This window comes from Rutilus rutilus (assembly GCF_951802725.1).
Source record: "Rutilus rutilus genome assembly, chromosome: 22".
NCBI classification, from domain to species: Eukaryota; Metazoa; Chordata; class Actinopteri; order Cypriniformes; family Leuciscidae; genus Rutilus; species Rutilus rutilus.
Window position 1 is genome coordinate 1,080,905 of NC_140227.1, and position 11,001 is coordinate 1,091,905.

The following is an 11,001-nucleotide window of genomic DNA, read 5'->3' on the forward strand; positions in this document are numbered from 1 at the left end:
CATCAGATTTTTGTGCTAATATCTGAGACAAAAATAATATATGTGGGAATTTAAAATGGACGCTTGACAAAAGGATGTTTCTCTTTGCTGGAATGTAAAAATATTCGCTTATATTGGTCCGATTCATGTGTCGATACAGTGAGATATTGCCAGATTCAGTCATAAAGAACAAAGAACAAACCCAGCGATTCAGTCTGTGATCATCAGTTCAGCTTCAGCTCATTCATCTAGAGCTGAAAACACTTGCTAGCCGGATTCTCTCCAGTTCTCACTCAGAAACTGCTAGTAAAACAATCATTAATAATTACAAAAAAGAGGAAGCATGAACTTTTGTAAGTAGAAAGACTGAAATAGTAAAATAAACTTTGCAAAATCAGTTACAGTACATGCACATGCATATAAAACACAGTTTGCACACACACAACATACTGTACATTCATACACTAGCCTGCTAGTGCGTATAGAGTCGCACATACACAATGAATAATCCCATATGTGTTACTGTGAAAGCATCCGAAAGTATTCTTGTAATGTTATTTTTTACTCCAGAAACTCAACCATTAGAATACGAAATATAGACAAAAGCACATACAGCGTTTCAGCAGATTAGAACAGCAGAGACAAGATGCACAGACAGTCAAAAAATGTGGATAAAAAACATATGCGATCAGTTGAGGCGGATCATTCTTATAAGACGTGCATATAAACTATGATGGAAACACATTTACTGAATAAAACAAAAAGCTCAGGTGACTTTGCCTCAGCGTCAGCTGTGATTGGATAACTGGAGTAACCAGTGGACCAATGGCGTCGCAGCATCTCTAATGCTGGTTTGGTGTTTCTGAAAGAGTGTGTGATCAGAATGATCTGGTTTAACTCACTTCAGAAGCGTCTCACACACACGAGTGTGTTCCCGAACACCAGCATCCAAACGCCAGAGAACATGACAGCGTTTACTGTGTTTCGCCTGACGCTCTGACACACACTCGTTTATGATGGAGGGACACGAGTCTGATTGCAGAAACTTTTGCACTAATTTCCCAATTTGTCCTCTTGAAAATATGGGATGGAAACACTGCAATATTCCAATTGAATGCTCAAGTTAAAGGCCCACTGAAGTGCCTTGGAACGCACAGCTTTAATTTCCACTGAAACAGGAAGATAAGGCGGGACATATTGAATGGCTCCTCCCCCTTTTCAAACAGCCAATAGCGTTTAGTTTCCGTCACAGACTGACAGCTCCATGGAAGCGAATCCGAGCGCTGATGATACGCTGGATTCAATAGAAGTGATGTGAATAAACTCTAGCCATTTCATTCTTAAGCAACCGAACACACATCTTGACTTTAACACATAATGCTCTGTGTGTCGACGGCCGCTTTGGTCAGGTGGTGTTTATAGCACAGGGGGCGGAGCTTCAGATTCTAGAGAGCATTTGATTGGACAGAAGACGTGATGAGAAGCTGAAGTCTGCGGTGATGTCATAAAAATCCCTGATCCATTTTTGCGGAAGTGAGAGACTGTGAGTTTTGAATGCTTATATCTCATTATTTCATCACAATAAGTCGTTTTATATATATTTTTTTAATTTATATCTCCTAAATGTGAATTTTGTTGCTGTTTTGGAACAGACCAGCTTATTCATAACCTTAAGGCTAACATATTCATACTAAAAGATAAAAAACCTTGAATGCTCAATGACAGTGTAATATTACTATATCTATTAAGTTTCATCACAATAAGTCGTTTCATTTACTGTAATCAGTTCATATCCTCCCAAACAGGAATCATTACAATTTTTAATATTAATATTTTTTTGTTAAACAGAGAAAAAAAAAGTTTTTTTTTTATTAAATGATGCGAAGTCATTTTGGTGCAAGGTAATGCTGAGAACTGAAACACTATAAGACTATTAAAAAGTCCAGAGTTTCTGATAATTGCAGCAGTTTTTCATCTGTCAAAGCTGTGAGGAACACGTTCAGTAAAAGCTCATTAAAAGCTCTTGAGCCTTCAGTCATTAATCTGCTTCATCAATGAGCATCAACAGGCTCATTAAAGCAAACGAGCACAGGACAAATTATAGACGACATCTTTGTTTTATTAGCAAACGCGCAGAAGTTTCCCCTGAGGACTGGCCACTTATTAATATTTAATATTAATCTGTATTACTGCAGTTTCAGGTGCTCGTGTAGCTCCAGTTTAGGACTTTTCTAATGAAATTAATTCATTACTTTCAGTGTAATTACAGGCAGTGGGTTATGTGTATAATAAATTAAAACTAATTTGACATTATTAAAATTAAAATAGCTTGATTATCCATCATCAAATGTCCCAAATGTTCCCAGACTGTGTATCAGAATCGATCCGTGAGATTGACCAGTGAAGTAATCAATAATAGTGATCACTTTATAATAACTGCACGCTATTAATCATTAGTTAAACAGTTCATTCATCATTTATAAAGCATTAATAGACATTAATAAGCAGTTTATAAATATGGCTATAAATGCTTTATTCTTGATTTATGAGCATATCTTTAACCCATTCAGACCCTGCGTCCATTACAATGGACATCACATGTCAACCCCCCTTTTTTTTACTTCTGGAGCATTTCACCTAGTTTAAAGCCTGCAGTCCATTAGATTGGACGCTTGTCATCCAATCAAATGGTAGTAAAGCTTTGCATGTAGTAATTATAGAAAAAAACACTACTTTGAAGAGAAGCATGTCAGCACTTCACTCCAAACACAGAAGCAAGCAACATTTTCTGTGGTTTTATTTACATTTTTTTGATATGTTTGTCAGTATTTCATAGTTTGTATGTAAAATAGAAAGATTGAACTTATTAATTAAAGTTAAAAATCGATTGTAGAATTTCACATTTTAAATCAGGATTTTTTCAAATGTGTCTGTCCATTAGAATGGACAGTGGGTTCAAAAGCCTGTTACTGAAATCACATTCCAGTAATTGAAGTCCAGTAATGCTGATTGAAATTTCTTATATAAAAATCTATATCACAGTACCGATACATTTTTTTTTTACTTTTTCATATGCAGAATATATAGTTCTTGAAGTGCTTGAACATATAGCTGATGGAAGTATCTCAGATGTTGACTTTATGTGGAGTGATGATGAGGAAGATGGAGATGTAAGAAAAATATCCGTATTTAAAACTTTATAAAGTAAAATGACTAGCTTCCGGCCAAACGAAACATAGGATTTGACATAAATCGAAAGCGTAACTTGAAAATGAATTATTTTTTCTTACACGAACGCATCGCTTCGCTTCAATAGGCCTTTATTAACCCCCAAGAGCCATGGAGCACTTTTATCATGGATGGATGCACTTTTATGGACTTTCAAAACAGAAACAACCATTCCCTGCCATTATAAAGCTTGGAAGCCAGGACATTTTTTAATATAACTACAATTGTATTCGTCTGAAAGAAGAACGATGTCATATACACCTAGGATGGCTTGAGGGTGAGTAAATCATGGGCCAATTAAAATTTTTGGGTGAACTATCCCTTTATGGGTATAGTACACCCAAAAATTATATTTGTCATCACTTACTCATCCTCATGTTGTTCCAAATCTGTATGAGTTTCTTTATTCGGCTGAACACAAAAGAAGATATTTTGAAGAATGTCGGTAACTAGACAGTTGACAGTATAGCCATTGATTTCCATATTTTTTCCTACTATAGCCTATATTTCCTAATAACTACATATTATATTATTGTGATATAATATTATCATTATTAGTAATTATTTTGAAAATTATAATAACATTTATCAGTAATTTCTCAATATAGATATTACAACACCGTATAATTAATTACAGCAAAAGCAGATCAAATTACAAAATACAGTACAAATACAGTAAAGTACTATTTGGTAGTTTACAGTACTGATCTTGTGTACTGTAAAGTGAATTACAGTACAGTTACTGGAAATCGAAATACATGCATCATGCATGGCAACCGTGCTGCCAGTAATGTACTGTAGAAATACAAGAAAATCATTAACAGAGAAATTGTTTCAAGGATGCACACAGGAAATTACTCTAACGTGAATTCGTTGATTGATTCCTAGGTTTATTTTGTTATGAATAAACAAATGTGCGATCTATAAAGCAAAAACCTTACAATTAAAGTTGAAATGTTGTAATGTTCAAGTTTTTGATCTAAAAAAGAAAGATTCGCAAAGAAAATGACTCTAACATGACCATATTGATTGATTCTAAGATATTTAGTTTATTACAAACAATGTGCAATCTGTAAAACAAAAACCTCAAAATTAAAGTTGAAATGGTATACTGTTGAAAAGTTTTTGACCTTGAGGAAAAGCTTTAAGTATATACTAACAATTTTTATGTTTATTATTTAATTTTATGTTGGTACATTTTTGTGAAGTACACCTGTTTTGATGTAACGTCCATTGAAATGGACAAAAAAAATTACAATTAAAGCAAAACATTTTTTTTAATTTTTTTATTTGGTCTCATTTATAGAAGCCTCATGAGCTGGGAAAATGTACTTTTATATTTTTCCGAAACCTAAAACATAATTCAGGTCTGAACGGGATAATGTGTTTAATAATTGTATTTGTATGAATTAACTTGCTTAACTAATGATTAGCGTGCAGTTATTATAAAGTGTTCCCAAAATATAAATATCTTTAATGTGTCACTTAGTTGAACTCTCATATATTAACAGATACAAGTTTTGTGTTTCAGTAAATGTTGAAACTAAGATTAAATGTAATGTTTACAGATGAAAGTGTTGCCAGAATAAGTGTAACTGCTTTCACTGTTATTTGATAATTAATATTTTCACTGCTCAAAGTACCACAGAATCAGTTTGATAACCCATGTCACTCCTAACAGCAATATACTTTTAGCATTAGCTGCTAACCCATACCCGTGAGCTAAAGAACTAGCTTTTCTAGGCATGAAATGAGCTCTGTGTTTGTGCGGATGTTCAGCAGAGCTGGGCTGATTGAGTTAGATGCTGTTAGATAAGGCCAGAAGACATGATTAAATTACACGAGGGCTAATAGTCCACGTGTTCAGAGACACTCGGACTCAAGCACACCTGAGCAGAGACTGGACGCCACGAGCCCTTTACACACACACATCAGTGTCTGTCTGAGCGATCAGGTGCAGTGACTCACATCTGTCCGACAGACACGATCCTCAGGTGATCACAGCACATCCGTATGCAGAACAACTGAGTGTGATATTTAAGCATCATGGCACATTATTATAAACTGCTTCAAACACGGCTCATCCCATCGACGTAGAGCTGAAATATACATGAAAACAAGTGCCTTAAAGGTCATAATATTTTACCAACAGACTTTTTCCGTGTTTAAGTGCTATAATTGGGTCCCCGGTGCTTCTACCAGCCCAGAAAACGTGAAAAGTCAACTTGTGTAAACGTTAAACCTGATGATGAGATGATCAGTGTAACTCTACAACAGCTAGGCTACAGAAATGTCTCCACTAACATTCAGAAAAGTTACAACCTCATCCGCTACTGGTTATTCTGGGATTCTGGATGAGTGAGATTGGCCTGTTTTGTTATTGCCGGAACTCGAGTAAAGGCTCCGCCCTCTTCTGGACGGAGGCGGAGCTAAAGCTCATTTGCATTTAAAGGGACACACACAAACACGGCACGTTTTTGCTCACACCCAAAAAGGGGCAAATTTGATAAGCTATAATAAAAGATCTGATATTTTGAGCTGAAATTTCACAGACATTCTGGAGACACCATATTGCATCTTGTGAAAAGGGGCATAATACATCACCTTTAAAGTTTGAAACACAATTGTTTTTTCTCATGCTGTAATCCTCTGTGTTTTAGGACCTGTCTCTTTAAAGCCCCGCCTCTCCGAAAAGAACAGTCTGCTGTGATTGGTCAGCTGCATGGCCTATAGCCTGCTGTGATTGGTCCACCGATTAAAGCGTGTGACAGAACTTTAATGCCTCTTTACCATTACAAATATTAAATCCATGACTGCCATACCAGTGTGTACCAAGTCTGATAATAGGGTTCGACGTGAAGTGGCTCACTTTGTGGAATTCACTCACTTTGAGCTTTGTAACTGTGCAGATGTTGTTTACGTGCTCAAACAGCTAAAGTGAGTAAAATCAACAAAATAATAATATGTGCGTATTAACTCTTTCCCCGCTATTGATGAGAATTTCGTATTCCGTACGGCATTCTGTATTTTCAGTGTTTTACGGCTGTAGTCTTTTAAAAACGCATCTGAAATAATAAACTAAGTGCAATGTAGTGTTGTAAAAAATATAGATTTTTCCCAGTTTTCCAGCAGTTTTCCCTATGCGTAAACCAGAAAACACATAACGTGATCATTAAACATTAAACAGCATATACTGTAAATCAAAACTGCTAAATGTTACTGAATGAAACGTTGAACGCATGAAGAGGAAACGACTGTGAAGCTTTGAGGTGTTGATGGACTTGATCTATGTTTTGATCATCGTTCTGAATCTCATCCAGACGAAGAGTTTTCTGTTGTTCTTTGGTGAAACACACTCACATTCAAGTGCTGATCAAAGAGAATGAATAAAGCTAGAATACAACCAGAGGCTCGTCTCTTTCCTTTTTTCTTTTTGTTGATATATTGACTGTTTACATATTCATACAACAAAATATCATGGGGCCATGACATGTGTGTGAATATAATCAGTGGCTGGCAACTCAACAATGAAACGCTGGTGGGGAGGCAGTTAACACACACATGTATACACACAAACATAATTGCAGGAAATATCTGTCCCGCATGTCGACATTTTGCTTTCCCAGCAACAACATCATCCTCACACACACACACCACACACACTCACACACACCACACACAGCGCTCAGACGCAAGCCTCGGGCTCGCTGTGCTGATTCACCATGTCTCTTCTCTTTCCTTCAACACATGACCGCCCTCACACACTCTCTCCCGGTCCACACAGAGGAGACTCAAGGGCAGAACAGCTCCGTATTCCCACATCCACCGGGATTCAGTAAACTAACATTTACAAAACCACAGATTTCTCACAATTCTTGAGCAAAATCAATAGCACAAGTGCCACAGAATCCTCCAGCGAGAGAAAAGCACACAGTCCCGAGGGAAATAAAGCGAGTCTCCCTCAGAGGACTGGACGTGGCAGATCACACACACACCGAAGATGGAAGCCGACGGTTATGTAAGCTTCATGTTTGTGTCATCCTCACTCTTCAGCGCCGCACAAGACGCTTTCCAGATCACCCTTAATAATGAAGCTTTCTCACTTAATGCTGGGACGTAAATGCGGGCGATTATGTGAAATGCACAGGGATGAGATGTTAATATGAGGTGAACATGATGTCTGTGTCCTCATTCTCTGCTCATCACTCCTGCTGTTTTCTGCTCGCACTGAATACGCAAGCTCAGAAAAAAAGGTACAAAAGCTTTTCAAAAGGCACACGTTTGTACCTAAAGAGTGCATATTAGTACCTCAAAGGCACATATTGGTACACTGTCAGAAATAGGGGTACAGTAGGAGTCCATTTCTGTCCCCCAAGGTACAATCTACACTGACGTACCCCATAGGGCTTATTATTGGACCTCAAGGTACATATATGTACCGTTTCTTTTAAAGGTTAAGGTACAATATTGTACCCTTGAGGGTACAGACCCAGCGACAAGCCATTGTACCCCTAAAGGTACAATTATGTACTTTATTTTCTGAGAGTGTACCAAATTAGTACCTTCTTAAAGGGTGCCGTCCCAGTGACAGCTTTTGTACCATTGTTTTCTGAGAGTGAACAATCTAAAAACTTGAGTTAGCATGACATCTTTGAAACGCAAACTGAATGCAAAACATTTGCAAGGCTCTAATTAGGCTCGCTTATATTACAGTAAAAGGCTTCCTAAGTCAGTCGTATTGAGCCTCACGGGCTCGCCCAGCGCTGGGAAAATCAATAGCATCCACATAACACACAGTTGGCTTTCCTTTCTTAGAGAGAACGCATGCTGACTCTCCTGGAGAAACGCCACTGAAATATTCATGTCTGTAATGAGGGGAAGTAAGTTGGGATTCCTCTACTCTGGGTTTTTTTACTATGCAAATCCTGTGGATAAATGTCTTCTGTGGCACGCTTGAAGCGCTAAGCTCATTAATGTAATGCACCCCGAACATTCATCAGGTGCAGCTGGACGGGGACTTTCCAAGCCGATCGATCGCAGCACTGGAGTGGAGGCTACGGTATAGCCGAGACTGGAAGAGAATAGCAGATTCCACACCACAGCTATAATGATAACGACACAGAGGAGCTAAAGATTGCAAAAGATGGAAACACTTCCAGCAGCCTAACCCTTCATCATCAGTGTCAAGTCAAGTCTCCGTTATTTAAGTAGCGCTTTTTACAGCACAGATGGCATCAACGCAGCTTTACAGAGGAAAATAATGCAACAAAGTTTGTGTCTAGAAGAAAATAGCGCCATTGATGCAGGAGAATCTCAATAAAAGCTTGAGATTGTGATGTAGAGAGAAGCTCTAGTGCTCAATCTGCATCGTGACCGACGGTGCTGTAAATCAAGCCTGTTTGCTTAAGAGGCGTATCGGGCGTTCAAGGTGCCAATCGACTTCCGACTGGAATCTTTTGTGAAGAAAACCCTAAACTGAGATTAAAACGTGCTCTAAAACAAGCATGGACGAGTAACGTGAGCTCTGATTCATGCATGCAGTGTTGCACAGCCAATCAATCGCAGCACTGGAGTGCAGGCTATAGTAACCGTGACTGTACAGCTGGGGATTTCATAACCAGCAATTAGGACTGCAAAAACATGATCATCCACACATCCAGTTGCAGCAGCCGAACCCATCAGAGATGCATCTCAAACACAACCCAGGATGATCTCGATAAAAGGAGATCGTGATGTAGAGAGATGCTGTAAATCAAGCTTGTTTGCTTAAGAAGCGTATAAATAAAGAAGTTCTGACTGGAATCAGGCCCGTTTGGTGAAGGAAACCCGACACTGAGATCGAAACGTGCCTCTGAAACAAGCATGGGTGAGTGACGTGCGCACGGATTCATGCACGGATCAACAAGTGTGGTTCAACTCACCAGTCGTGCTGCGGCTCGTCGATGACCAGGAGGATCCGGAACCTGCGCGCCGCCGCTGACGGGCTCTGCTCCACGAGTCCCGCTGACGCCGCGGTCTGCTTGACGGCGTTGGTGATGGAGCTGAAGAACCCGGAGCCGGTGGAGCCGGTGGAGCCGGTGGAGCCGCTGGTGCCGGTGGAGCCGCTGGACTGGGCCGCTGGGGGCGCTGGGGGGGACTGGGCTGATGGAGTCGGGGTCGGGCCGCTGGGAGGAGGAGGAGGAGGAGGATCGGGACGCTGGAGATCCGACATGTATCCGTTGGGAAGGTTCGCGATGAAGCTGCTGTCGGAGAGACGACGGCGGAGGAAGTTCATGGCTGGTGGTGGTTAAACGCTCAGATCAGATGTGTGTGTGTGTGTGTGTTGATGTTGCTCTTCCTACACTGACAGCTCGAATGCCAGGAAGAGATGCTCACACTTTGCCTGTGTCTCTCGCTCTCCCTCGTTCTCCTCCTCTCACAAGCTCTCCCTCCCTCCCTCCCTCTCTCTCTCTCTCTCTTGCTCTCTCTCTCTCTCTCTCTCTCTCTCTCGCTCTCTCTCTCCTCTCTCTCCCTCTCACTCTCTCCTCCTCTCACATGCTCTCCCTCGCTCTCTCTCTCTCTCTCTCCCTCCCTCCCTCTCGCTCTCTCCCTCTCTCTCTCTCTCTCTCTCCCCCTCTCTCTCTCTCTCTCCCCCTCTCTCTCTCTCCTCCTCTCACATGCTCTCCCTCGCTCTCTGTCTCTCTCTCTCTCCCTCCCTCTCGCTCTCTCCCTCTCTCTCTCTCTCTCCTCTCTCTCTCCTCTCTCTCTCTCCTCCTCCTCCTCTCACACGCTCTCCCTCCCTCGCCGGTACTCCCCCTCCCCTCCCCCTGTCCCTCACGATCTCCTACATCACTGAGAGTGTGTGTGTGTGTGTGCGAGTGTGTGTAAGTGTGGATGTGTGTGAGTATGTGTAAGTGTGTGTGTGTGTGTACAAGTGTGTCAATAAAGGTGACTTGACTTGACGTGTGTGTGTGCGTGTGTAAGTGTGTGAACGAGTATGAATGTGTGCGAGTGTGTGTGTGAGTGTGTACAAGTCTGTAAATAAAGGTGACTTGACTTGTGAGTGTGTGTGAGCGTGTGTGAATGTGTGAGTGAGCGTACAAGTGTGTGTCGAGTATGAGTGTGTGTGTGTGTGTGTGTGTGTGCGAGTGTGTGCGTGTGTGTACGAGTATGAGTGTGTGTGTGTGTGAGTGTGTGTATGTAAGTGTGTGATCTGTTTGTGTTCACACTCTGCGTGTCTCTCTCTCTCTCCCTCACTCTCTCTCTCTCTCTCTCTCTCTCTCTCTCTCTCTCTCTCTCTCTCTCTCTCTCTCTCCCTCCCCCTGTCCCTCACGATCTGCTGCATCACTGCTTACGTGAGTGTATTACGCTTACGCTGAACCGCAGCTACTGAACGGGGTTTCCAGTGAATATACGAAGGAGGGGAGGCTCCCACAGCAACACCCCCCCCCCCCCCCCCCCCTCGGGATCGGGATGACCGGCAGACCCTGCGAGGACGATGGGATGGAGGAATAGGTGTGCAGATGGTGGAGACACGGCTCTAAGAGCGTCTCATAAACACTGATCCTGTGCCATCATTCAGTGCAAATATGGCAAGCCCATGTATTACACTGAAATACAAACAAAATGCACGATGAGGAATGGTGATCATGATCAAGAGAGGCATTTGAAAGCAACAGAAATGTAACATGAGGTTATGAGATTTGCTCAAGGGTTCAATGCTGATTCTGTTCGTCTGTGTTTAAACACCACCGAAGCAGCACATATGAGACTATAAATGCATTTACATAGAGAATACAATTAAAGAGATTGTTT

The 11,001-nt window shown here is 41.0% G+C and overlaps 1 protein-coding gene across 1 annotated transcript in view; it reads right to left on the minus strand.

Annotated features, from left to right (window-relative positions):
- The window catches only part of syn2b (synapsin IIb), a 100,948-nt gene extending 91,341 nt beyond the window's left edge, over nt 1-9,607 (minus strand). The window contains 3 exon segments of the mRNA XM_084394798.1: nt 9,129-9,273; nt 9,276-9,328; nt 9,330-9,607. Coding sequence (XP_084250924.1) covers nt 9,129-9,273; nt 9,276-9,328; nt 9,330-9,481 — 350 coding nt within the window. The 5' untranslated portion in view covers nt 9,482-9,607.
- Between the last annotated feature and the right edge of the window lie 1,394 nt (nt 9,608-11,001).